Source organism: Doryrhamphus excisus, chromosome 10, assembly GCF_030265055.1.
Source record: "Doryrhamphus excisus isolate RoL2022-K1 chromosome 10, RoL_Dexc_1.0, whole genome shotgun sequence".
Taxonomy (NCBI): domain Eukaryota; kingdom Metazoa; phylum Chordata; class Actinopteri; order Syngnathiformes; family Syngnathidae; genus Doryrhamphus; species Doryrhamphus excisus.
This window is the reverse complement of record NC_080475.1, coordinates 7,273,726-7,295,586: the sequence shown is the minus strand read 5'-3', so window position 1 is coordinate 7,295,586 and position 21,861 is coordinate 7,273,726. Positions and strand designations below refer to the sequence as shown.

General features: G+C 44.4%; 2 protein-coding genes across 5 annotated transcripts in view; one reads left to right on the top strand and one right to left on the bottom strand.

Moving 5' to 3' along the window:
- iglon5 (IgLON family member 5) overlaps positions 1-6,591 on the top strand; it is a 75,697-nt gene extending 69,106 nt beyond the window's left edge. Inside the window, exons 8-9 of one of the 2 annotated variants that reach the window (XM_058083616.1) lie at positions 4,611-4,667; positions 4,854-6,591. In XM_058083616.1, coding sequence (XP_057939599.1) covers positions 4,611-4,667; positions 4,854-5,209 — 413 coding nt within the window. In that variant the 3' untranslated portion in view covers positions 5,210-6,591. The remainder of the gene's footprint in view (positions 1-4,610; positions 4,668-4,853) is intronic. The other variant, XM_058083617.1, reaches the window with a different exon arrangement.
- Positions 1,874-21,861, bottom strand: part of si:dkeyp-97a10.3 (trithorax group protein osa) — a 38,092-nt gene continuing 18,104 nt past the window's right edge. For all 3 annotated transcript variants that reach the window (XM_058083613.1, XM_058083614.1, XM_058083615.1), the window contains exons 3-8: positions 6,257-6,592; positions 5,859-6,035; positions 5,398-5,511; positions 4,259-4,323; positions 2,708-4,138; positions 1,874-2,638 (exon numbers count right to left, since the gene is read on the bottom strand). In XM_058083613.1, coding sequence (XP_057939596.1) covers positions 2,615-2,638; positions 2,708-4,138; positions 4,259-4,323; positions 5,398-5,511; positions 5,859-6,035; positions 6,257-6,592 — 2,147 coding nt within the window. In that variant the 3' untranslated portion in view covers positions 1,874-2,614. The remainder of the gene's footprint in view (positions 2,639-2,707; positions 4,139-4,258; positions 4,324-5,397; positions 5,512-5,858; positions 6,036-6,256; positions 6,593-21,861) is intronic.

Genomic DNA, 21,861 nt, shown 5'->3' with positions numbered 1-21,861 from the left:
CTCATGCTAACTGGTCTTTTAGCTGTGTGCTAGCTCCTCATGCTAACTGGTCTTTCAGCTGGGTGTTAGCTCCTCATGCTAACTGGTCTTTTAGCTGGGTGCTAGCTCCTCATGCTAACTGGTCTTTTAGCTGGGTGCTAGCTCCTCATGCTAACTGGTTTTTTATCTGGTTATTAGCTCCATATGCCAACTGGTCTTTTATCTGGTTATTAGCTCCTCATGCTAACTGTTGTCTAGACAGCTTTATAGGCGCGTCCTTTTATCTGGTTATTAGCTCCTCATGCTAACTGGTCTTTTAACTGGTTCTTAGCTCATCATGCTAACTCTCCTTTTATCTGGTTATTAGCTCCTCATACTAACTGGTCTTTTAGCTGGTTCTTAGCTCATCATGCTAACTGGTCTTTTAGCTGGTGCTAGCTCCTCATGCTAACTGGTCTTTTAGCTGGGTGCTAGCTCCTCATGCTAACTGGTCTTTTAGCTGTGTGCTAGCTCCTCATGCTAACTGGTCTTTTAGCTGGGTGTTAGCTCCTCATGCTAACTGGTCTTTTAGCTGGGTGCTAGCTCCTCATGCCAATTGGTCTTTTATCTGGTTATTAGCTCCTCATGCTAACTGTTGTCTAGACAGCTTTATAGGCGCGTCCTTTTATCTGGTTATTAGCTCCTCATGCTAACTGGTCTTTTATCTGGTTATTAGCTCCTCATGCTAACTGGTCTTTTATCTGGTTATTAGCTCCTCATGCTAACTGGTCTTTTAGCTGGTGCTAGCTCCTCATGCTAACTGGTCTTTTAGCTGGTGCTAGCTCCTCATGCTAACTGGTCTTTTAGCTGGGTGCTAGCTTCTCATGCTAACTGGTCTTTTAGCTGTGTGCTAGCTCCTCATGCTAACTGCTCTTTTGGCTGGGGGCTAGCTCCTCATGCTAACTGGTCTTTTGGCTGGGGGCTAGCTCTTCACGCTAACTGGTCTTTTATCTGGTTATTAGCTCCTCATGCTAACTGTTGTCTAGACAGCTTTATAGGCGCGTCCTTTTAGCTGGTTATTAGCTCATCATGCTAACTCTCCTTTTATCTGGTTATTAGCTCCTCATGCTAACTGGTCTTTTAGCTGGGGGCTAACTCCTCATGCTAACTGCTCTTTTAGCTGGGGGCTAGCTCCTCATGCTAACTGGTCTTTTAGCTGGGTGTTAGCTCCTCATGCTAACTGGTCTTTTAGCTGGGGGCTAGCTCCTCATGCTAACTGGTCTTTTAACTGGGTGCTAGCTCCTCATGCTAACTGGTCTTTTATCTGGTTATTAGCTCCTCATGCTAACTGTTGTCTAGACAGCTTTATAGGCGCGTCCTTTTATCTGGTTATTAGCTCCTCATGCTAACTGGTCTTTTAGCTGGTGCTAGCTCCTTATGCTAACTGGTCTTTTAGCTGGGTGCTAGCTCCTCATGCTAACTGGTCTTTTAGCTGTGTGCTAGCTCCTGATGCTGACTGGTCTTTTAGCTGGTTATTAGCTCCTCATGCTAACTGGTCTTTTAGCTGGTTATTAGCTCCTCATGCTAACTGGTCTTTTAGCTGGGTGCTAGCTCCTCATGCTAACTGGTCTTTTAGCTGGGTGCTAGCTTCTCATGCTAACTGGTCTTTTAGCTGTGTGCTAGCTCCTCATGCTAACTGGTCTTTTAGCTGTGTGCTACTGTTGTCTAGACAGCTTTATAGGTGCGTCCTTTTAGCTGGTTATTAGCTCATCATGCTAACTGGTCTTTTAGCTGGTTATTAGCTCATCACGCTAGCTGTTCTCTCTTTAGAAGGCACAAACGCGTGTCCGTCTTTCCCATCAGGATGATGGGCAACATTCCTAAAAACAGAAAATGGAGTATTGAACGCAGGACGTTGCTTTTAAGAAGGGTCATTTAAATCTTCCACAGTGTTTAAAAACACATGATATATATATAAATATTTAATTGTGATTAATCAGTTTTTCCATGATTAACACATAATTAATCACAGCTAGAAGGAATGAAAAGGACAGTTTTGATGTTGTAAAAGAATGTAAATATCATATGTCATATTTCCAATCCACTCTGACAGATGGCTCGCGTGGGCCTGATTTGACCTTTAACCTCAGATGGAGTCCAGGTCATGAACACGTAAACCATGGTGGTTTGCTTCGGGCAGGAAACATGGAAGTTGGTGAGTGAAAAGAAGTCAATAGCACAGCAGGAATATCGACGTCCGGCATCCCAGCTCCTGCTGCCTGACTTCCATGATTGTCCAAGGAAAAGCTTCACTGACGTCCGTCCTTTCACTGGCAGCAGGAAGAACATCATCATGGCGGAAAGCAGCCCGTAGCCAGCCATGACAGGTCAGAGGTCAACAAGCCCAAAGCAAAGTTGGCAGGTTTCGATATCAGCGCTAACGGAACGAGCGGCCATCAGCAGCCAATCAGAAAAAGCAGAAGAGCCCCAGCAGAAGGTGGCGGTGGGCGTTTTCAGGAAGTGCGTGACAGCTCCATCACGTGACCGTCACTGAGGCGCCGTGGAAAGGCGGGACAAGCGGCAACACGCCGGCCCCCGTGTGGAACAAACAAGGCAAGGCAGCGCTGCCGACGTGGGCCATCACCTGGGTGGCCCATCACCTGGGTGGCCCCCGATGAGCCTGCGTGGGGACAAGCATGGTTTTTCACGCGTGATGAGAAGAAGATGGCACAAGGAAGAGACCGCCTACCTGGCGTGGGTGGGCATGGCCGTGCACCGGCACGTTGCCATGGTGATGGTGGTGGTGTCCGGGTCGGTGCTGCGGGCGTCGCTGAGGCTGCTGTTGGGGGCCCCGCGTCGGAGAGGATCTGTGACGGGTCCTGGGGAGACTCTGGAAGCGGCTGAGCGGAATAACGGGCGGAGGGGTGGGCGGATGTGGGCCCCCAGGGGCGGTGGGGCCTCGGGTCTGCGTCCCAGGGCGAAGCAGAGCAGCTTGGGTTTGTTGTCTCCGGTTCTGGAAGGTCTGCGCCCTCTCAGTGTGGACTTTGAGCGCCGCCTGGGTGAGGGCGCTCGGTTGCGCCGGGTTCTGGTTCGGGGTGGATGAGCTGGTTGCTCGGCCAGGTTGGCCGGCACCGTGTGTTCCGGCGCTCGGACCTTGGTGCGTTTGAACCACAGCCACCCCGGGTTGCAGGAGGTGGTTGGGGTCGGCCATAGCTCTGGTGTCCGCACCCTGGGGCCTCACGAAAGGGTTGGTGCTCGGCGTACCCTCCTGGCTGACGGGGGGTGCCCTCAAGTCCTGCCGGGCCCTCTCCCTTTGTGTGGGGGGGCTTCTATGGGAGTGGTTGTCGGGCTCGAGCTGGGGCACTCTGAGGGCGCGTGTGTTCCACGCATCGACCGAGCGGCTCCTCGTCCTGGTGAGTTGGACCCCCGTTGGGGGTGCGTCTTCTCTGAATGGGTTCCCACCTCTTGGGGGCGTCTGCTGCAAAGGTGGGTGGCTGGTGTAGTCTGTGCTGTCTGGACTTTGCGGTCTTGGAAGCGTCCTGCGGGGGTACGCTGGCGTCCCTCGCAAACGATCCCATGGCATCTGACGGTGGGTGGGGCTACCATGGAGCTCCGCCTCCTGCTGGTAGGTCTGCGTGTTTGCGTTGCGCTGAGCGGTGTGCGTGGAAGGCGCCATTGTGGTCGAGGTAAACCCGGTTTCCTGACTGCGCCCGGCTGGACGCGGGTGGGCCGGCCCGCCTGGTGGTGCCGTGCCAACCGGGTATGGATTGTAGGTCCTGGTCCTGTTGGCGTCCTGCTGGGCGTGTTGGCTGCCAGCAGGGAAGGCGTTGAGGTTGAGGTGGATGGTTGGCATCTGTGGGTTCCTGCTGTGCTGCTGGCCGCCCTGCGGCAGCGCGTTGAGGCTGAGCTGGACCGCTGCAGGCTGCCCGCCGCTTTGGGCGGTGCCCGTCTGGATGAGGATGTTGGGATTGGGCGGGTGTGGGTCGTGGCGTGTGAAAGCCGGGTTGTCTACGCCGTCGTGCGGGTAGGAGGAGGCGCCGCGTGCGTTAGCGGTTTGCATCCCGTTCAGGTCGCCGTCTGCTCGGACCTGCGGGCGACGGGCTTGTGAGCTTGACTGAAAGACGGGGGGGTCGGGACCTCGGTCCGGACCCCTCGGGCCATCAGCTGGTACATCTGGAGGCTGAATGGCGCCAGGTGACGAATGAAGCGGCGACAAGAAGAAGAGAGATGGATGTTAGCAAAGCAGCCTCACACGCCGCTTCAAAACCAACTGCCAATCAAAAGAGCGACATCGGCTTACCGAAGGACGGGGGTGGGCGTGGTTCTTCTGCACCGCCGCTGCTTCCATCGCTCGCCTTTGTCGCGCTGCAATAACAAACAGGCTCACACCATCTTTTACTCCGACGCTTTTACTTTGAAGGTACGGCACTACCGATGGAAATCACCAATACAAAGCATCTTCCACATCTCAAATACTACTGCTTCCTAGTACTTCTTGCAAGATACGGTAGATATGTATTATGTATATGTATTTACACACGATGACCAACATTAGTTTGACAACAACTGAAAGGATAAAAAGGTTTTCCTGTGTTGGATTTTGTATTCGCTCTTCTGAACATTTGGTGACAAATTGTACGTTTTTTCCCAAGGAAGTGGTCAGGATCCACGAGTAAAGACATCACATTTCCCCCAAGACAAGAATGAAGGTATTTGCTCAATTTTGCTAGCTAAGATAAAAGCTACAACAATCACAGTCTCACAAATACAGACAAACGCTACGTACACACGACAAAGGACCAACGTGACAACTGACAGTTAAGGTGGATCATCGAGTACGCATATGACAGCTTGCTTTACTACTAAATGTTCTACACGCCCTGGTGCCCCTGCAGAGGAAAGACGCCCTGATGCCCCTGCAGAGGAAAGACGCCCTGATGCCCCTGCAGAGGAAAGACGCCCTGATGCCCCTGCAGAGGAAAGACGCCCTGATGCCCCTGCAGAGGAAAGACGCCCTGATGCCCCTGCAGAGCAAAGACGCCCTGATGCCCCTGCAGAGGAAAGACGCCCTGATGCCCCTGCAGAGGAAAGACGCCCTGATGCCCCAGCGAACAAACGAAAAGAGAAACACCATAAAAGTGGTTCAAGCAAGGCTGATTGGTCCAGGACTCCAGCATCAGGACTCCAGCCTCGAGTGTATAAAAGACCGGGCAGGGAAAGGAAGGGTGCTTTTTTTGCAGCTGCGCTGTAATAAGACCCGCTTACTTGTAGGCATACAGGGACTGCAGATAAGCCCGGGCGTCTGTATTAGGTATTGTCAGGAATAAACAATCTGGTTCTCATTCTATGATCTGGTTCTTTAAGATTCCCTTATCCTCTATTCCAAACCCACTTAGAGTCCTCAGGGGGAGGATACAAAGTCAAGAAGTGTGTCCTTACCCCGCCTCCTCAGCAGGAGACACGCCAGCAAGACCAGGAGCAACACCAGGATGAGGAGCAGCAGGAAACTGCCAATCACGATCCCGACCACTTCGCCTACGTCCAGGCACGTGTCTGCAAGGGAAAGAAGAGCATGTGGTCTTGGGCTGATCCAGCTGGGAAACCATCACCTTGAACCTCCCGGCTTGGCAGAGGGACCAGGCAAGGGTAAGAGAAAAGACGAGACAAGGACTTCACACAAAGAAAACGTGGAAAGGAGGAGGAAGTGCGTGTGCGTGCGTGTGTGTGTGTGTGTGCGCGTGCGTGTGTGTCAGAGAGAGAAAGTCAAATGACCACATTCCCGCCAGATCAATCTCCCAGGATGCATTGTGTCCCTCTGCTGTCATGAAGACGGATTCAGGCCCACATTCCAAACAATCCGCCATCTTTATCCTCAGAGGTCACGCGTGCTCGTAACTCACTTTCCACCGACACGTCTGTCGCCTGCTCCGACGTGCCGCCCGTGACCTCGTTCCTGGCCGTGCAGGTGAAACGCCCGCCGTCGTCTGTGGAGGACGTCTGGACGTCGAGCACGCCGCTGTCGGGCTGCGCCGGCACCACCGCCTCGCCGTCACGCTGCCACGTGTAGGGGGCGGGCGCTGATCACAAAAGACCGTCAGCACGACGGGATTGGATGGAAGCGAATGCAAATAGTGGAGGAGTGTGCTGCATAGGAGATGAAGGTGATGAGCCAGAAACCTCTCCTCCATGGTCGCGGGTCAGCGCCGGCATTGAAGCTCCCACACATCATCATCATCATCACCATCATCACCATCATCATCATCACCATCATCATCATCACCATCATCCCTGTGCTTACCGAAAACCCTCAGGAGAACCGATCGGGAGTTTTCCGTCAGCCCCGTGGAGGCCACGGGGACCACGTCCACGGCGTAGTCCCCCGCGTCCGCCAGCTGGGCGCCCCCGATCCGGAGCTGCGTGGCCGTGATGGTGACCCGGCCGCTGAACTGCGGCACCGCGTTGATGGTGGACGTCCCGCCGACCCACAGACCCAAGATGACGCCCTCGTAGCGCCAGGTCACAGACAGCACATCGGGAATGGTTAGCACCGTGAACTGGATCTCTGTGCCGGTCAGGACCAGAACGGGGTCAGTCTGGAACTGGATCTGGACCTGGTCCTGGGCTTGCACGAGGGCTTGGGAGAGAAGAGGCCCAAGTTAAAGTTTTACATAAAAATCCTCCTAAAAAACACGGGAAACCTCACACACACTCAACAGGGGCCCCAGGAGCACCTAAAAATGGCATAAAATGCCAAAATTTTAGGGCGTCAATTTTTGAAAAAAACGTAAGGGGTTAGTATGGCGTTTTTTTCAATTTTTTCAACGTGCTTCTAATGCACTTTTCTGGTGAAAAAAACACGGGAAACCTCACACACACTCAACAGGGGCCCCAGGAGCACCTAATAATGGCATAAAATGCCAAAATTTTAGGGCGTCAATTTTTGAAAAAAACGTAAGGGGTTAGTATGGCGTTTTTTTCAGTTTTTTCAACGTGCTTCTAATGCACTTTTCTGGTTGAAAAAACAAGGGAAACCCCTCACACACTCAACAGGGGCCCCAGGAGCACCTAAAAATGGCATAAAATGCCAAAATTTTAGGGCGTCAATTTTTGACAAAAAACGTAAGGGGTTAGTATGGCGTTTTTTTCAATTTTTTCAACATGCTTCTAATGCACTTTTCTGGTGAAAAAAACACGGGAAACCTCACACACACTCAACAGGGGCCCCAGGAGCACCTAAAAATGGCATAAAATGCCAAAATTTTAGGGCGTCAATTTTTGAAAAAAACGTAAGGGGTTAGTAAGGCGTTTTTTTCAATTTTTTCAACGTGCTTCTAATGCACTTTTCTGGTGAAAAAAACACGGGAAACCTCACACACACTCAACAGGGGCCCCAGGAGCACCTAATAATGGCATAAAATGCCAAAATTTTAGGGCGTCAATTTTTGAAAAAAACGTAAGGGGTTAGTATGGCGTTTTTTTCAGTTTTTTCAACGTGCTTCTAATGCACTTTTCTGGTTGAAAAAACAAGGGAAACCCCTCACACACTCAACAGGGGCCCCAGGAGCACCTAAAAATGGCATAAAATGCCAAAATTTTAGGGCGTCAATTTTTGACAAAAAACGTAAGGGGTTAGTATGGCGTTTTTTTCAATTTTTTCAACATGCTTCTAATGCACTTTTCTGGTGAAAAAAACACGGGAAACCTCACACACACTCAACAGGGGCCCCAGGAGCACCTAAAAATGGCATAAAATGCCAAAATTTTAGGGCGTCAATTTTTGACAAAAAACGTAAGGGGTTAGTATGGCGTTTTTTTCAATTTTTTCAACGTGCTTCTAATGCACTTTTCTGGTGAAAAAAACACGGGAAACCTCACACACACTCAACAGGGGCCCCAGGAGCACCTAATAATGGCATAAAATGCCAAAATTTTAGGGCGTCAATTTTTGAAAAAAACGTAAGGGGTTAGTATGGCGTTTTTTTCAGTTTTTTCAACGTGCTGCTAATGCACTTTTCTGGTGAAAAAAACACGGGAAACCTCACACACACTCAACAGGGGCCCCAGGAGCACCTAAAAATGGCAAAAAATGCCAAAATTTTAGGGCGTCAATTTTTGAAAAAAACGTAAGGGGTTAGTATGGCGTTTTTTTCAATTTTTTCAACGTGCTTCTAATGCACTTTTCTGGTGAAAAAAACACGGGAAACCTCACACACACTCAACAGGGGCCCCAGGAGCACCTAAAAATGGCATAAAATGCCAAAATTTTAGGGCGTCAAATTTTGACAAAAAACGTAAGGGGTTAGTATGGCGTTTTTTTCAGTTTTTTCAACGTGCTTCTAATGCACTTTTCTGGTGAAAAAAACACGGGAAACCTCACACACACTCAACAGGGGCCCCAGGAGCACCTAAAAATGGCATAAAATGCCAAAATTTTAGGGCGTCAATTTTTGACAAAAAACGTAAGGGGTTAGTATGGCGTTTTTTTCAGTTTTTTCAACGTGCTTCTAATGCACTTTTCTGGTTGAAAAAACAAGGGAAACCCCTCACACACTCAACAGGGGCCCCAGGAGCACCTAAAAATGGCATAAAATGCCAAAATTTTAGGGCGTCAATTTTTGAAAAAAACGTAAGGGGTTAGTATGGCGTTTTTTTCAATTTTTTCAACGTGCTTCTAATGCACTTTTCTGGTTGAAAAAACACGGGAAACCCCTCACACACTCAACAGGGGCCCCAGGAGCACCTAAAAATGGCATAAAATGCCAAAATTTTAGGGCGTCAATTTTTGAAAAAAACGTAAGGGGTTAGTATGGCGTTTTTTTCAGTTTTTTCAACGTGCTGCTAATGCACTTTTCTGGTGAAAAAAACACGGGAAACCTCACACACACTCAACAGGGGCCCCAGGAGCACCTAAAAATGGCATAAAATGCCAAAATTTTAGGGCGTCAATTTTTGACAAAAAACGTAAGGGGTTAGTATGGCGTTTTTTTCAGTTTTTTCAACGTGCTTCTAATGCACTTTTCTGGTGAAAAAAACACGGGAAACCCCTCACACACTCAACAGGGGCCCCAGGAGCACCTAATAATGGCATAAAATGCCAAAATTTTAGGGCGTCAATTTTTGAAAAAAACGTAAGGGGTTAGTATGGCGTTTTTTTCAGTTTTTTCAACGTGCTGCTAATGCACTTTTCTGGTGAAAAAAACACGGGAAACCTCACACACACTCAACAGGGGCCCCAGGAGCACCTAAAAATGGCATAAAATGCCAAAATTTTAGGGCGTCAATTTTTGACAAAAAACGTAAGGGGTTAGTATGGCGTTTTTTTCAGTTTTTTCAACGTGCTTCTAATGCACTTTTCTGGTTGAAAAAACAAGGGAAACCCCTCACACACTCAACAGGGGCCCCAGGAGCACCTAAAAATGGCATAAAATGCCAAAATTTTAGGGCGTCAATTTTTGAAAAAAACGTAAGGGGTTAGTATGGCGTTTTTTTCAGTTTTTTCAACGTGCTGCTAATGCACTTTTCTGTTGAAAAAAACACGGGAAACCTCACACACACTCAACAGGGGCCCCAGGAGCACCTAAAAATGGCATAAAATGCCAAAATTTTAGGGCGTCAATTTTTGACAAAAAACGTAAGGGGTTAGTATGGCGTTTTTTTCAATTTTTTCAACATGCTTCTAATGCACTTTTCTGGTGAAAAAAACACGGGAAACCTCACACACACTCAACAGGGGCCCCAGGAGCACCTAAAAATGGCATAAAATGCCAAAATTTTAGGGCGTCAATTTTTGACAAAAAACGTAAGGGGTTAGTATGGCGTTTTTTTCAATTTTTTCAACGTGCTTCTAATGCACTTTTCTGGTGAAAAAAACACGGGAAACCTCACACACACTCAACAGGGGCCCCAGGAGCACCTAATAATGGCATAAAATGCCAAAATTTTAGGGCGTCAATTTTTGAAAAAAACGTAAGGGGTTAGTATGGCGTTTTTTTCAGTTTTTTCAACGTGCTGCTAATGCACTTTTCTGGTGAAAAAAACACGGGAAACCTCACACACACTCAACAGGGGCCCCAGGAGCACCTAAAAATGGCAAAAAATGCCAAAATTTTAGGGCGTCAATTTTTGAAAAAAACGTAAGGGGTTAGTATGGCGTTTTTTTCAATTTTTTCAACGTGCTTCTAATGCACTTTTCTGGTGAAAAAAACACGGGAAACCTCACACACACTCAACAGGGGCCCCAGGAGCACCTAAAAATGGCATAAAATGCCAAAATTTTAGGGCGTCAAATTTTGACAAAAAACGTAAGGGGTTAGTATGGCGTTTTTTTCAGTTTTTTCAACGTGCTTCTAATGCACTTTTCTGGTGAAAAAAACACGGGAAACCTCACACACACTCAACAGGGGCCCCAGGAGCACCTAAAAATGGCATAAAATGCCAAAATTTTAGGGCGTCAATTTTTGAAAAAAACGTAAGGGGTTAGTATGGCGTTTTTTTCAGTTTTTTCAACGTGCTTCTAATGCACTTTTCTGGTTGAAAAAACACGGGAAACCCCTCACACACTCAACAGGGGCCCCAGGAGCACCTAAAAATGGCATAAAATGCCAAAATTTTAGGGCGTCAATTTTTGAAAAAAACGTAAGGGGTTAGTATGGCGTTTTTTTCAGTTTTTTCAACGTGCTGCTAATGCACTTTTCTGGTGAAAAAAACACGGGAAACCTCACACACACTCAACAGGGGCCCCAGGAGCACCTAAAAATGGCATAAAATGCCAAAATTTTAGGGCGTCAATTTTTGAAAAAAACGTAAGGGGTTAGTATGGCGTTTTTTTCAATTTTTTCAACGTGCTTCTAATGCACTTTTCTGGTTGAAAAAACACGGGAAACCCCTCACACACTCAACAGGGGCCCCAGGAGCACCTAAAAATGGCATAAAATGCCAAAATTTTAGGGCGTCAATTTTTGAAAAAAACGTAAGGGGTTAGTATGGCGTTTTTTTCAGTTTTTTCAACGTGCTGCTAATGCACTTTTCTGGTGAAAAAAACACGGGAAACCTCACACACACTCAACAGGGGCCCCAGGAGCACCTAAAAATGGCATAAAATGCCAAAATTTTAGGGCGTCAATTTTTGACAAAAAACGTAAGGGGTTAGTATGGCGTTTTTTTCAGTTTTTTCAACGTGCTTCTAATGCACTTTTCTGGTGAAAAAAACACGGGAAACCCCTCACACACTCAACAGGGGCCCCAGGAGCACCTAATAATGGCATAAAATGCCAAAATTTTAGGGCGTCAATTTTTGAAAAAAAACGTAAGGGGTTAGTATGGCGTTTTTTTCAATTTTTTCAACGTGCTTCTAATGCACTTTTCTGGTGAAAAAAACACGGGAAACCTCACACACACTCAACAGGGGCCCCAGGAGCACCTAAAAATGGCATAAAATGCCAAAATTTTAGGGCGTCAATTTTTGAAAAAAACGTAAGGGGTTAGTATGGCGTTTTTTTCAATTTTTTCAACGTGCTTCTAATGCACTTTTCTGGTGAAAAAAACACGGGAAACCTCACACACACTCAACAGGGGCCCCAGGAGCACCTAAAAATGGCATAAAATGCCAAAATTTTAGGGCGTCAATTTTTGAAAAAAACGTAAGGGGTTAGTATGGCGTTTTTTTCAATTTTTTCAACGTGCTTCTAATGCACTTTTCTGGTTGAAAAAACACGGGAAACCCCTCACACACTCAACAGGGGCCCCAGGAGCACCTAAAAATGGCATAAAATGCCAAAATTTTAGGGCGTCAATTTTTGAAAAAAACGTAAGGGGTTAGTATGGCGTTTTTTTCAGTTTTTTCAACGTGCTGCTAATGCACTTTTCTGGTGAAAAAAACACGGGAAACCTCACACACACTCAACAGGGGCCCCAGGAGCACCTAAAAATGGCATAAAATGCCAAAATTTTAGGGCGTCAATTTTTGAAAAAAACGTAAGGGGTTAGTATGGCGTTTTTTTCAGTTTTTTCAACGTGCTGCTAATGCACTTTTCTGGTGAAAAAAACATGGGAAACCTCACACACACTCAACAGGGGCCCCAGGAGCACCTAAAAATGGCATAAAATGCCAAAATTTTAGGGCGTCAATTTTTGACAAAAAACGTAAGGGGTTAGTATGGCGTTTTTTTCAGTTTTTTCAACGTGCTTCTAATGCACTTTTCTGGTTGAAAAAACAAGGGAAACCCCTCACACACTCAACAGGGGCCCCAGGAGCACCTAAAAATGGCATAAAATGCCAAAATTTTAGGGCGTCAATTTTTGAAAAAAACGTAAGGGGTTAGTATGGCGTTTTTTTCAATTTTTTCAACGTGCTTCTAATGCACTTTTCTGGTTAAAAAAACACGGGAAACCCCTCACACACTCAACAGGGGCCCCAGGAGCACCTAAAAATGGCATAAAATGCCAAAATTTTAGGGCGTCAATTTTTGAAAAAAACGTAAGGGGTTAGTATGGCGTTTTTTTCAGTTTTTTCAACGTGCTGCTAATGCACTTTTCTGGTGAAAAAAACACGGGAAACCTCACACACACTCAACAGGGGCCCCAGGAGCACCTAAAAATGGCATAAAATGCCAAAATTTTAGGGCGTCAATTTTTGAAAAAAACGTAAGGGGTTAGTATGGCGTTTTTTTCAGTTTTTTCAACGTGCTTCTAATGCACTTTTCTGGTTGAAAAAACACGGGAAACCCCTCACACACTCAACAGGGGCCCCAGGAGCACCTAAAAATGGCATAAAATGCCAAAATTTTAGGGCGTCAATTTTTGAAAAAAACGTAAGGGGTTAGTATGGCGTTTTTTTCAGTTTTTTCAACGTGCTGCTAATGCACTTTTCTGGTGAAAAAAACACGGGAAACCTCACACACACTCAACAGGGGCCCCAGGAGCACCTAAAAATGGCATAAAATGCCAAAATTTTAGGGCGTCAATTTTTGAAAAAAACGTAAGGGGTTAGTATGGCGTTTTTTTCAGTTTTTTCAACGTGCTTCTAATGCACTTTTCTGGTTGAAAAAACAAGGGAAACCCCTCACACACTCAACAGGGGCCCCAGGAGCACCTAAAAATGGCATAAAATGCCAAAATTTTAGGGCGTCAATTTTTGAAAAAAACGTAAGGGGTTAGTATGGCGTTTTTTTCAATTTTTTCAACGTGCTTCTAATGCACTTTTCTGGTTGAAAAAACACGGGAAACCCCTCACACACTCAACAGGGGCCCCAGGAGCACCTAAAAATGGCATAAAATGCCAAAATTTTAGGGCGTCAATTTTTGAAAAAAACGTAAGGGGTTAGTATGGCGTTTTTTTCAGTTTTTTTCAACGTGCTGCTAATGCACTTTTCTGGTGAAAAAAACACGGGAAACCTCACACACACTCAACAGGGGCCCCTGGAGCACCTAAAAATGGCATAAAATGCCAAAATTTTAGGGCGTCAATTTTTGACAAAAAACGTAAGGGGTTAGTATGGCGTTTTTTTCAGTTTTTTCAACGTGCTGCTAATGCACTTTTCTGGTGAAAAAAACACGGGAAACCTCACACACACTCAACAGGGGCCCCAGGAGCACCTAAAAATGGCATAAAATGCCAAAATTTTAGGGCGTCAATTTTTGACAAAAAACGTAAGGGGTTAGTATGGCGTTTTTTTCAGTTTTTTCAACGTGCTTCTAATGCACTTTTCTGGTTGAAAAAACAAGGGAAACCCCTCACACACTCAACAGGGGCCCCAGGAGCACCTAAAAATGGCATAAAATGCCAAAATTTTAGGGCGTCAATTTTTGAAAAAAACGTAAGGGGTTAGTATGGCGTTTTTTTTAATTTTTTCAACGTGCTTCTAATGCACTTTTCTGGTTGAAAAAACACGGGAAACCCCTCACACACTCAACAGGGGCCCCAGGAGCACCTAAAAATGGCATAAAATGCCAAAATTTTAGGGCGTCAATTTTTGAAAAAAACGTAAGGGGTTAGTATGGCGTTTTTTTCAGTTTTTTCAACGTGCTGCTAATGCACTTTTCTGGTGAAAAAAACACGGGAAACCTCACACACACTCAACAGGGGCCCCAGGAGCACCTAAAAATGGCATAAAATGCCAAAATTTTAGGGCGTCAATTTTTGACAAAAAACGTAAGGGGTTAGTATGGCGTTTTTTTCAGTTTTTTCAACGTGCTTCTAATGCACTTTTCTGGTGAAAAAAACACGGGAAACCCCTCACACACTCAACAGGGGCCCCAGGAGCACCTAATAATGGCATAAAATGCCAAAATTTTAGGGCGTCAATTTTTTAAAAAAACGTAAGGGGTTAGTATGGCGTTTTTTTCAGTTTTTTCAACGTGCTGCTAATGCACTTTTCTGGTGAAAAAAACACGGGAAACCTCACACACACTCAACAGGGGCCCCAGGAGCACCTAAAAATGGCATAAAATGCCAAAATTTTAGGGCGTCAATTTTTGACAAAAAACGTAAGGGGTTAGTATGGCGTTTTTTTCAGTTTTTTCAACGTGCTTCTAATGCACTTTTCTAGTTGAAAAAACAAGGGAAACCCCTCACACACTCAACAGGGGCCCCAGGAGCACCTAAAAATGGCATAAAATGCCAAAATTTTAGGGCGTCAATTTTTGAAAAAAACGTAAGGGGTTAGTATGGCGTTTTTTTCAGTTTTTTCAACGTGCTGCTAATGCACTTTTCTGGTGAAAAAAACACGGGAAACCTCACACACACTCAACAGGGGCCCCAGGAGCACCTAAAAATGGCATAAAATGCCAAAATTTTAGGGCGTCAATTTTTGACAAAAAACGTAAGGGGTTAGTATGGCGTTTTTTTCAGTTTTTTCAACGTGCTTCTAATGCACTTTTCTGGTGAAAAAAACACGGGAAACCCCTCACACACTCAACAGGGGCCCCAGGAGCACCTAATAATGGCATAAAATGCCAAAATTTTAGGGCGTCAATTTTTGAAAAAAACGTAAGGGGTTAGTATGGCGTTTTTTTCAGTTTTTTCAACGTGCTGCTAATGCACTTTTCTGGTGAAAAAAACACGGGAAACCCCTCACACACTCAACAGGGGCCCCAGGAGCACCTAATAATGGCATAAAATGCCAAAATTTTAGGGCGTCAATTTTTGAAAAAAAACGTAAGGGGTTAGTATGGCGTTTTTTTCAGTTTTTTCAACGTGCTGCTAATGCACTTTTCTGGTGAAAAAAACACGGGAAACCTCACACACACTCAACAGGGGCCCCAGGAGCACCTAAAAATGGCATAAAATGCCAAAATTTTAGGGCGTCAATTTTTGACAAAAAACGTAAGGGGTTAGTTAGTATGGCGTTTTTTTCAGTTTTTTCAACGTGCTTCTAATGCACTTTTCTAGTTGAAAAAACAAGGGAAACCCCTCACACACTCAACAGGGGCCCCAGGAGCACCTAAAAATGGCATAAAATGCCAAAATTTTAGGGCGTCAATTTTTGAAAAAAACGTAAGGGGTTAGTATGGCGTTTTTTTCAATTTTTTCAACGTGCTTCTAATGCACTTTTCTGGTTGAAAAAACACGGGAAACCCCTCACACACTCAACAGGGGCCCCAGGAGCACCTAAAAATGGCATAAAATGCCAAAATTTTAGGGCGTCAATTTTTGAAAAAAACGTAAGGGGTTAGTATGGCGTTTTTTTCAGTTTTTTCAACGTGCTGCTAATGCACTTTTCTGGTGAAAAAAACACGGGAAACCTCACACACACTCAACAGGGGCCCCAGGAGCACCTAAAAATGGCATAAAATGCCAAAATTTTAGGGCGTCAATTTTTGACAAAAAACGTAAGGGGTTAGTATGGCGTTTTTTTCAGTTTTTTCAACGTGCTTCTAATGCACTTTTCTGGTGAAAAAAACACGGGAAACCCCTCACACACTCAACAGGGGCCCCAGGAGCACCTAAAAATGGCATAAAATGCCAAAATTTTAGGGCGTCAATTTTTGAAAAAAACGTAAGGGGTTAGTATGGCGTTTTTTTCAGTTTTTTTCAACGTGCTGCTAATGCACTTTTCTGGTGAAAAAAACACGGGAAACCTCACACACACTCAACAGGGGCCCCTGGAGCACCTAAAAATGGCATAAAATGCCAAAATTTTAGGGCGTCAATTTTTGACAAAAAACGTAAGGGGTTAGTATGGCGTTTTTTTCAGTTTTTTCAACGTGCTGCTAATGCACTTTTCTGGTGAAAAAAACACGGGAAACCTCACACACACTCAACAGGGGCCCCAGGAGCACCTAAAAATGGCATAAAATGCCAAAATTTTAGGGCGTCAATTTTTGACAAAAAACGTAAGGGGTTAGTATGGCGTTTTTTTCAGTTTTTTCAACGTGCTTCTAATGCACTTTTCTGGTTGAAAAAACAAGGGAAACCCCTCACACACTCAACAGGGGCCCCAGGAGCACCTAAAAATGGCATAAAATGCCAAAATTTTAGGGCGTCAATTTTTGAAAAAAACGTAAGGGGTTAGTATGGCGTTTTTTTTAATTTTTTCAACGTGCTTCTAATGCACTTTTCTGGTTGAAAAAACACGGGAAACCCCTCACACACTCAACAGGGGCCCCAGGAGCACCTAAAAATGGCATAAAATGCCAAAATTTTAGGGCGTCAATTTTTGAAAAAAACGTAAGGGGTTAGTATGGCGTTTTTTTCAGTTTTTTCAACGTGCTGCTAATGCACTTTTCTGGTGAAAAAAACACGGGAAACCTCACACACACTCAACAGGGGCCCCAGGAGCACCTAAAAATGGCATAAAATGCCAAAATTTTAGGGCGTCAATTTTTGACAAAAAACGTAAGGGGTTAGTATGGCGTTTTTTTCAGTTTTTTCAACGTGCTTCTAATGCACTTTTCTGGTGAAAAAAACACGGGAAACCCCTCACACACTCAACAGGGGCCCCAGGAGCACCTAATAATGGCATAAAATGCCAAAATTTTAGGGCGTCAATTTTTGAAAAAAACGTAAGGGGTTAGTATGGCGTTTTTTTCAGTTTTTTCAACGTGCTGCTAATGCACTTTTCTGGTGAAAAAAACACGGGAAACCTCACACACACTCAACAGGGGCCCCAGGAGCACCTAAAAATGGCATAAAATGCCAAAATTTTAGGGCGTCAATTTTTGACAAAAAACGTAAGGGGTTAGTATGGCGTTTTTTTCAGTTTTTTCAACGTGCTTCTAATGCACTTTTCTAGTTGAAAAAACAAGGGAAACCCCTCACACACTCAACAGGGGCCCCAGGAGCACCTAAAAATGGCATAAAATGCCTAAATTTTAGGGCGTCAATTTTTGAAAAAAACGTAAGGGGTTAGTATGGCGTTTTTTTCAGTTTTTTCAACGTGCTGCTAATGCACTTTTCTGGTGAAAAAAACACGGGAAACCTCACACACACTCAACAGGGGCCCCAGGAGCACCTAAAAATGGCATAAAATGCCAAAATTTTAGGGCGTCAATTTTTGACAAAAAACGTAAGGGGTTAGTATGGCGTTTTTTTCAGTTTTTTCAACGTGCTTCTAATGCACTTTTCTGGTGAAAAAAACACGGGAAACCCCTCACACACTCAACAGGGGCCCCAGGAGCACCTAATAATGGCATAAAATGCCAAAATTTTAGGGCGTCAATTTTTGAAAAAAACGTAAGGGGTTAGTATGGCGTTTTTTTCAGTTTTTTCAACGTGCTGCTAATGCACTTTTCTGGTGAAAAAAACACGGGAAACCCCTCACACACTCAACAGGGGCCCCAGGAGCACCTAATAATGGCATAAAATGCCAAAATTTTAGGGCGTCAATTTTTGAAAAAAAACGTAAGGGGTTAGTATGGCGTTTTTTTCAGTTTTTTCAACGTGCTGCTAATGCACTTTTCTGGTGAAAAAAACACGGGAAACCTCACACACACTCAACAGGGGCCCCAGGAGCACCTAAAAATGGCATAAAATGCCAAAATTTTAGGGCGTCAATTTTTGACAAAAAACGTAAGGGGTTAGTTAGTATGGCGTTTTTTTCAGTTTTTTCAACGTGCTTCTAATGCACTTTTCTAGTTGAAAAAACAAGGGAAACCCCTCACACACTCAACAGGGGCCCCAGGAGCACCTAAAAATGGCATAAAATGCCAAAATTTTAGGGCGTCAATTTTTGAAAAAAACGTAAGGGGTTAGTATGGCGTTTTTTTCAATTTTTTCAACGTGCTTCTAATGCACTTTTCTGGTTGAAAAAACACGGGAAACCCCTCACACACTCAACAGGGGCCCCAGGAGCACCTAAAAATGGCATAAAATGCCAAAATTTTAGGGCGTCAATTTTTGAAAAAAACGTAAGGGGTTAGTATGGCGTTTTTTTCAGTTTTTTCAACGTGCTGCTAATGCACTTTTCTGGTGAAAAAAACACGGGAAACCTCACACACACTCAACAGGGGCCCCAGGAGCACCTAAAAATGGCATAAAATGCCAAAATTTTAGGGCGTCAATTTTTGACAAAAAACGTAAGGGGTTAGTATGGCGTTTTTTTCAGTTTTTTCAACGTGCTTCTAATGCACTTTTCTGGTGAAAAAAACACGGGAAACCCCTCACACACTCAACAGGGGCCCCAGGAGCACCTAAAAATGGCATAAAATGCCAAAATTTTAGGGCGTCAATTTTTGAAAAAAACGTAAGGGGTTAGTATGGCGTTTTTTTCAGTTTTTTCAACGTGCTGCTAATGCACTTTTCTGGTGAAAAAAACACGGGAAACCTCACACACACTCAACAGGGGCCCCAGGAGCACCTAAAAATGGCATAAAATGCCAAAATTTTAGGGCGTCAATTTTTGAAAAAAACGTAAGGGGTTAGTATGGCGTTTTTTTCAGTTTTTTCAACGTGCTTCTAATGCACTTTTCTGGTGAAAAAAACACGGGAAACCCCTCACACACTCAACAGGGGCCCCAGGAGCACCTAAAAATGGCATAAAATGCCAAAATTTTAGGGCGTCAATTTTTGACAAAAAACGTAAGGGGTTAGTATGGCGTTTTTTTCAGTTTTTTCAACGTGCTTCTAATGCACTTTTCTGGTGAAAAAAACACGGGAAACCTCACACACACTCAACAGGGGCCCCAGGAGCACCTAAAAATGGCATAAAATGCCAAAATTTTAGGGCGTCAATTTTTGAAAAAAACGTAAGGGGTTAGTATGGCGTTTTTTTCAGTTTTTTCAACGTGCTTCTAATGCACTTTTCTGGTGAAAAAAACACGGGAAACCCCTCACACACTCAACAGGGGCCCCAGGAGCACCTAATAATGGCATAAAATGCCAAAATTTTAGGGCGTCAATTTTTGAAAAAAACGTAAGGGGTTAGTATGGCGTTTTTTTCAATTTTTTCAACGTGCTTCTAATGCACTTTTCTGGTGAAAAAAACACGGGAAACCTCACACACACTCAACAGGGGCCCCAGGAGCACCTAAAAATGGCATAAAATGCCAAAATTTTAGGGCGTCAATTTTTGAAAAAAACGTAAGGGGTTAGTATGGCGTTTTTTTCAGTTTTTTCAACGTGCTGCTAATGCACTTTTCTGGTGAAAAAAACACGGGAAACCTCACACACACTCAACAGGGGCCCCAGGAGCACCTAAAAATGGCAAAAAATGCCAAAATTTTAGGGCGTCAATTTTTGAAAAAAACGTAAGGGGTTAGTATGGCGTTTTTTTCAATTTTTTCAACGTGCTTCTAATGCACTTTTCTGGTGAAAAAAACACGGGAAACCTCACACACACTCAACAGGGGCCCCAGGAGCACCTAAAAATGGCATAAAATGCCAAAATTTTAGGGCGTCAATTTTTGAAAAAAACGTAAGGGGTTAGTATGGCGTTTTTTTCAGTTTTTTCAACGTGCTTCTAATGCACTTTTCTGGTTGAAAAAACAAGGGAAACCCCTCACACACTCAACAGGGGCCCCAGGAGCACCTAAAAATGGCATAAAATGCCAAAATTTTAGGGCGTCAATTTTTGACAAAAAACGTAAGGGGTTAGTATGGCGTTTTTTTCAGTTTTTTCAACGTGCTTCTAATGCACTTTTCTAGTTGAAAAAACAAGGGAAACCCCTCACACACTCAACAGGGGCCCCAGGAGCACCTAAAAATGGCATAAAATGCCAAAATTTTAGGGCGTCAATTTTTGAAAAAAACGTAAGGGGTTAGTATGGCGTTTTTTTCAGTTTTTTCAACGTGCTGCTAATGCACTTTTCTGGTGAAAAAAACACGGGAAACCTCACACACACTCAACAGGGGCCCCAGGAGCACCTAAAAATGGCATAAAATGCCAAAATTTTAGGGCGTCAATTTTTGACAAAAAACGTAAGGGGTTAGTATGGCGTTTTTTTCAGTTTTTTCAACGTGCTTCTAATGCACTTTTCTGGTGAAAAAAACACGGGAAACCCCTCACACACTCAACAGGGGCCCCAGGAGCACCTAATAATGGCATAAAATGCCAAAATTTTAGGGCGTCAATTTTTGAAAAAAACGTAAGGGGTTAGTATGGCGTTTTTTTCAGTTTTTTCAACGTGCTGCTAATGCACTTTTCTGGTGAAAAAAACACGGGAAACCCCTCACACACTCAACAGGGGCCCCAGGAGCACCTAATAATGGCATAAAATGCCAAAATTTTAGGGCGTCAATTTTTGAAAAAAAACGTAAGGGGTTAGTATGGCGTTTTTTTCAGTTTTTTCAACGTGCTGCTAATGCACTTTTCTGGTGAAAAAAACACGGGAAACCTCACACACACTCAACAGGGGCCCCAGGAGCACCTAAAAATGGCATAAAATGCCAAAATTTTAGGGCGTCAATTTTTGACAAAAAACGTAAGGGGTTAGTTAGTATGGCGTTTTTTTCAGTTTTTTCAACGTGCTTCTAATGCACTTTTCTAGTTGAAAAAACAAGGGAAACCCCTCACACACTCAACAGGGGCCCCAGGAGCACCTAAAAATGGCATAAAATGCCAAAATTTTAGGGCGTCAATTTTTGAAAAAAACGTAAGGGGTTAGTATGGCGTTTTTTTCAATTTTTTCAACGTGCTTCTAATGCACTTTTCTGGTTGAAAAAACACGGGAAACCCCTCACACACTCAACAGGGGCCCCAGGAGCACCTAAAAATGGCATAAAATGCCAAAATTTTAGGGCGTCAATTTTTGAAAAAAACGTAAGGGGTTAGTATGGCGTTTTTTTCAGTTTTTTCAACGTGCTGCTAATGCACTTTTCTGGTGAAAAAAACACGGGAAACCTCACACACACTCAACAGGGGCCCCAGGAGCACCTAAAAATGGCATAAAATGCCAAAATTTTAGGGCGTCAATTTTTGACAAAAAACGTAAGGGGTTAGTATGGCGTTTTTTTCAGTTTTTTCAACGTGCTTCTAATGCACTTTTCTGGTGAAAAAAACACGGGAAACCCCTCACACACTCAACAGGGGCCCCAGGAGCACCTAAAAATGGCATAAAATGCCAAAATTTTAGGGCGTCAATTTTTGAAAAAAACGTAAGGGGTTAGTATGGCGTTTTTTTCAGTTTTTTTCAACGTGCTGCTAATGCACTTTTCTGGTGAAAAAAACACGGGAAACCTCACACACACTCAACAGGGGCCCCTGGAGCACCTAAAAATGGCATAAAATGCCAAAATTTTAGGGCGTCAATTTTTGACAAAAAACGTAAGGGGTTAGTATGGCGTTTTTTTCAGTTTTTTCAACGTGCTGCTAATGCACTTTTCTGGTGAAAAAAACACGGGAAACCTCACACACACTCAACAGGGGCCCCAGGAGCACCTAAAAATGGCATAAAATGCCAAAATTTTAGGGCGTCAATTTTTGACAAAAAACGTAAGGGGTTAGTATGGCGTTTTTTTCAGTTTTTTCA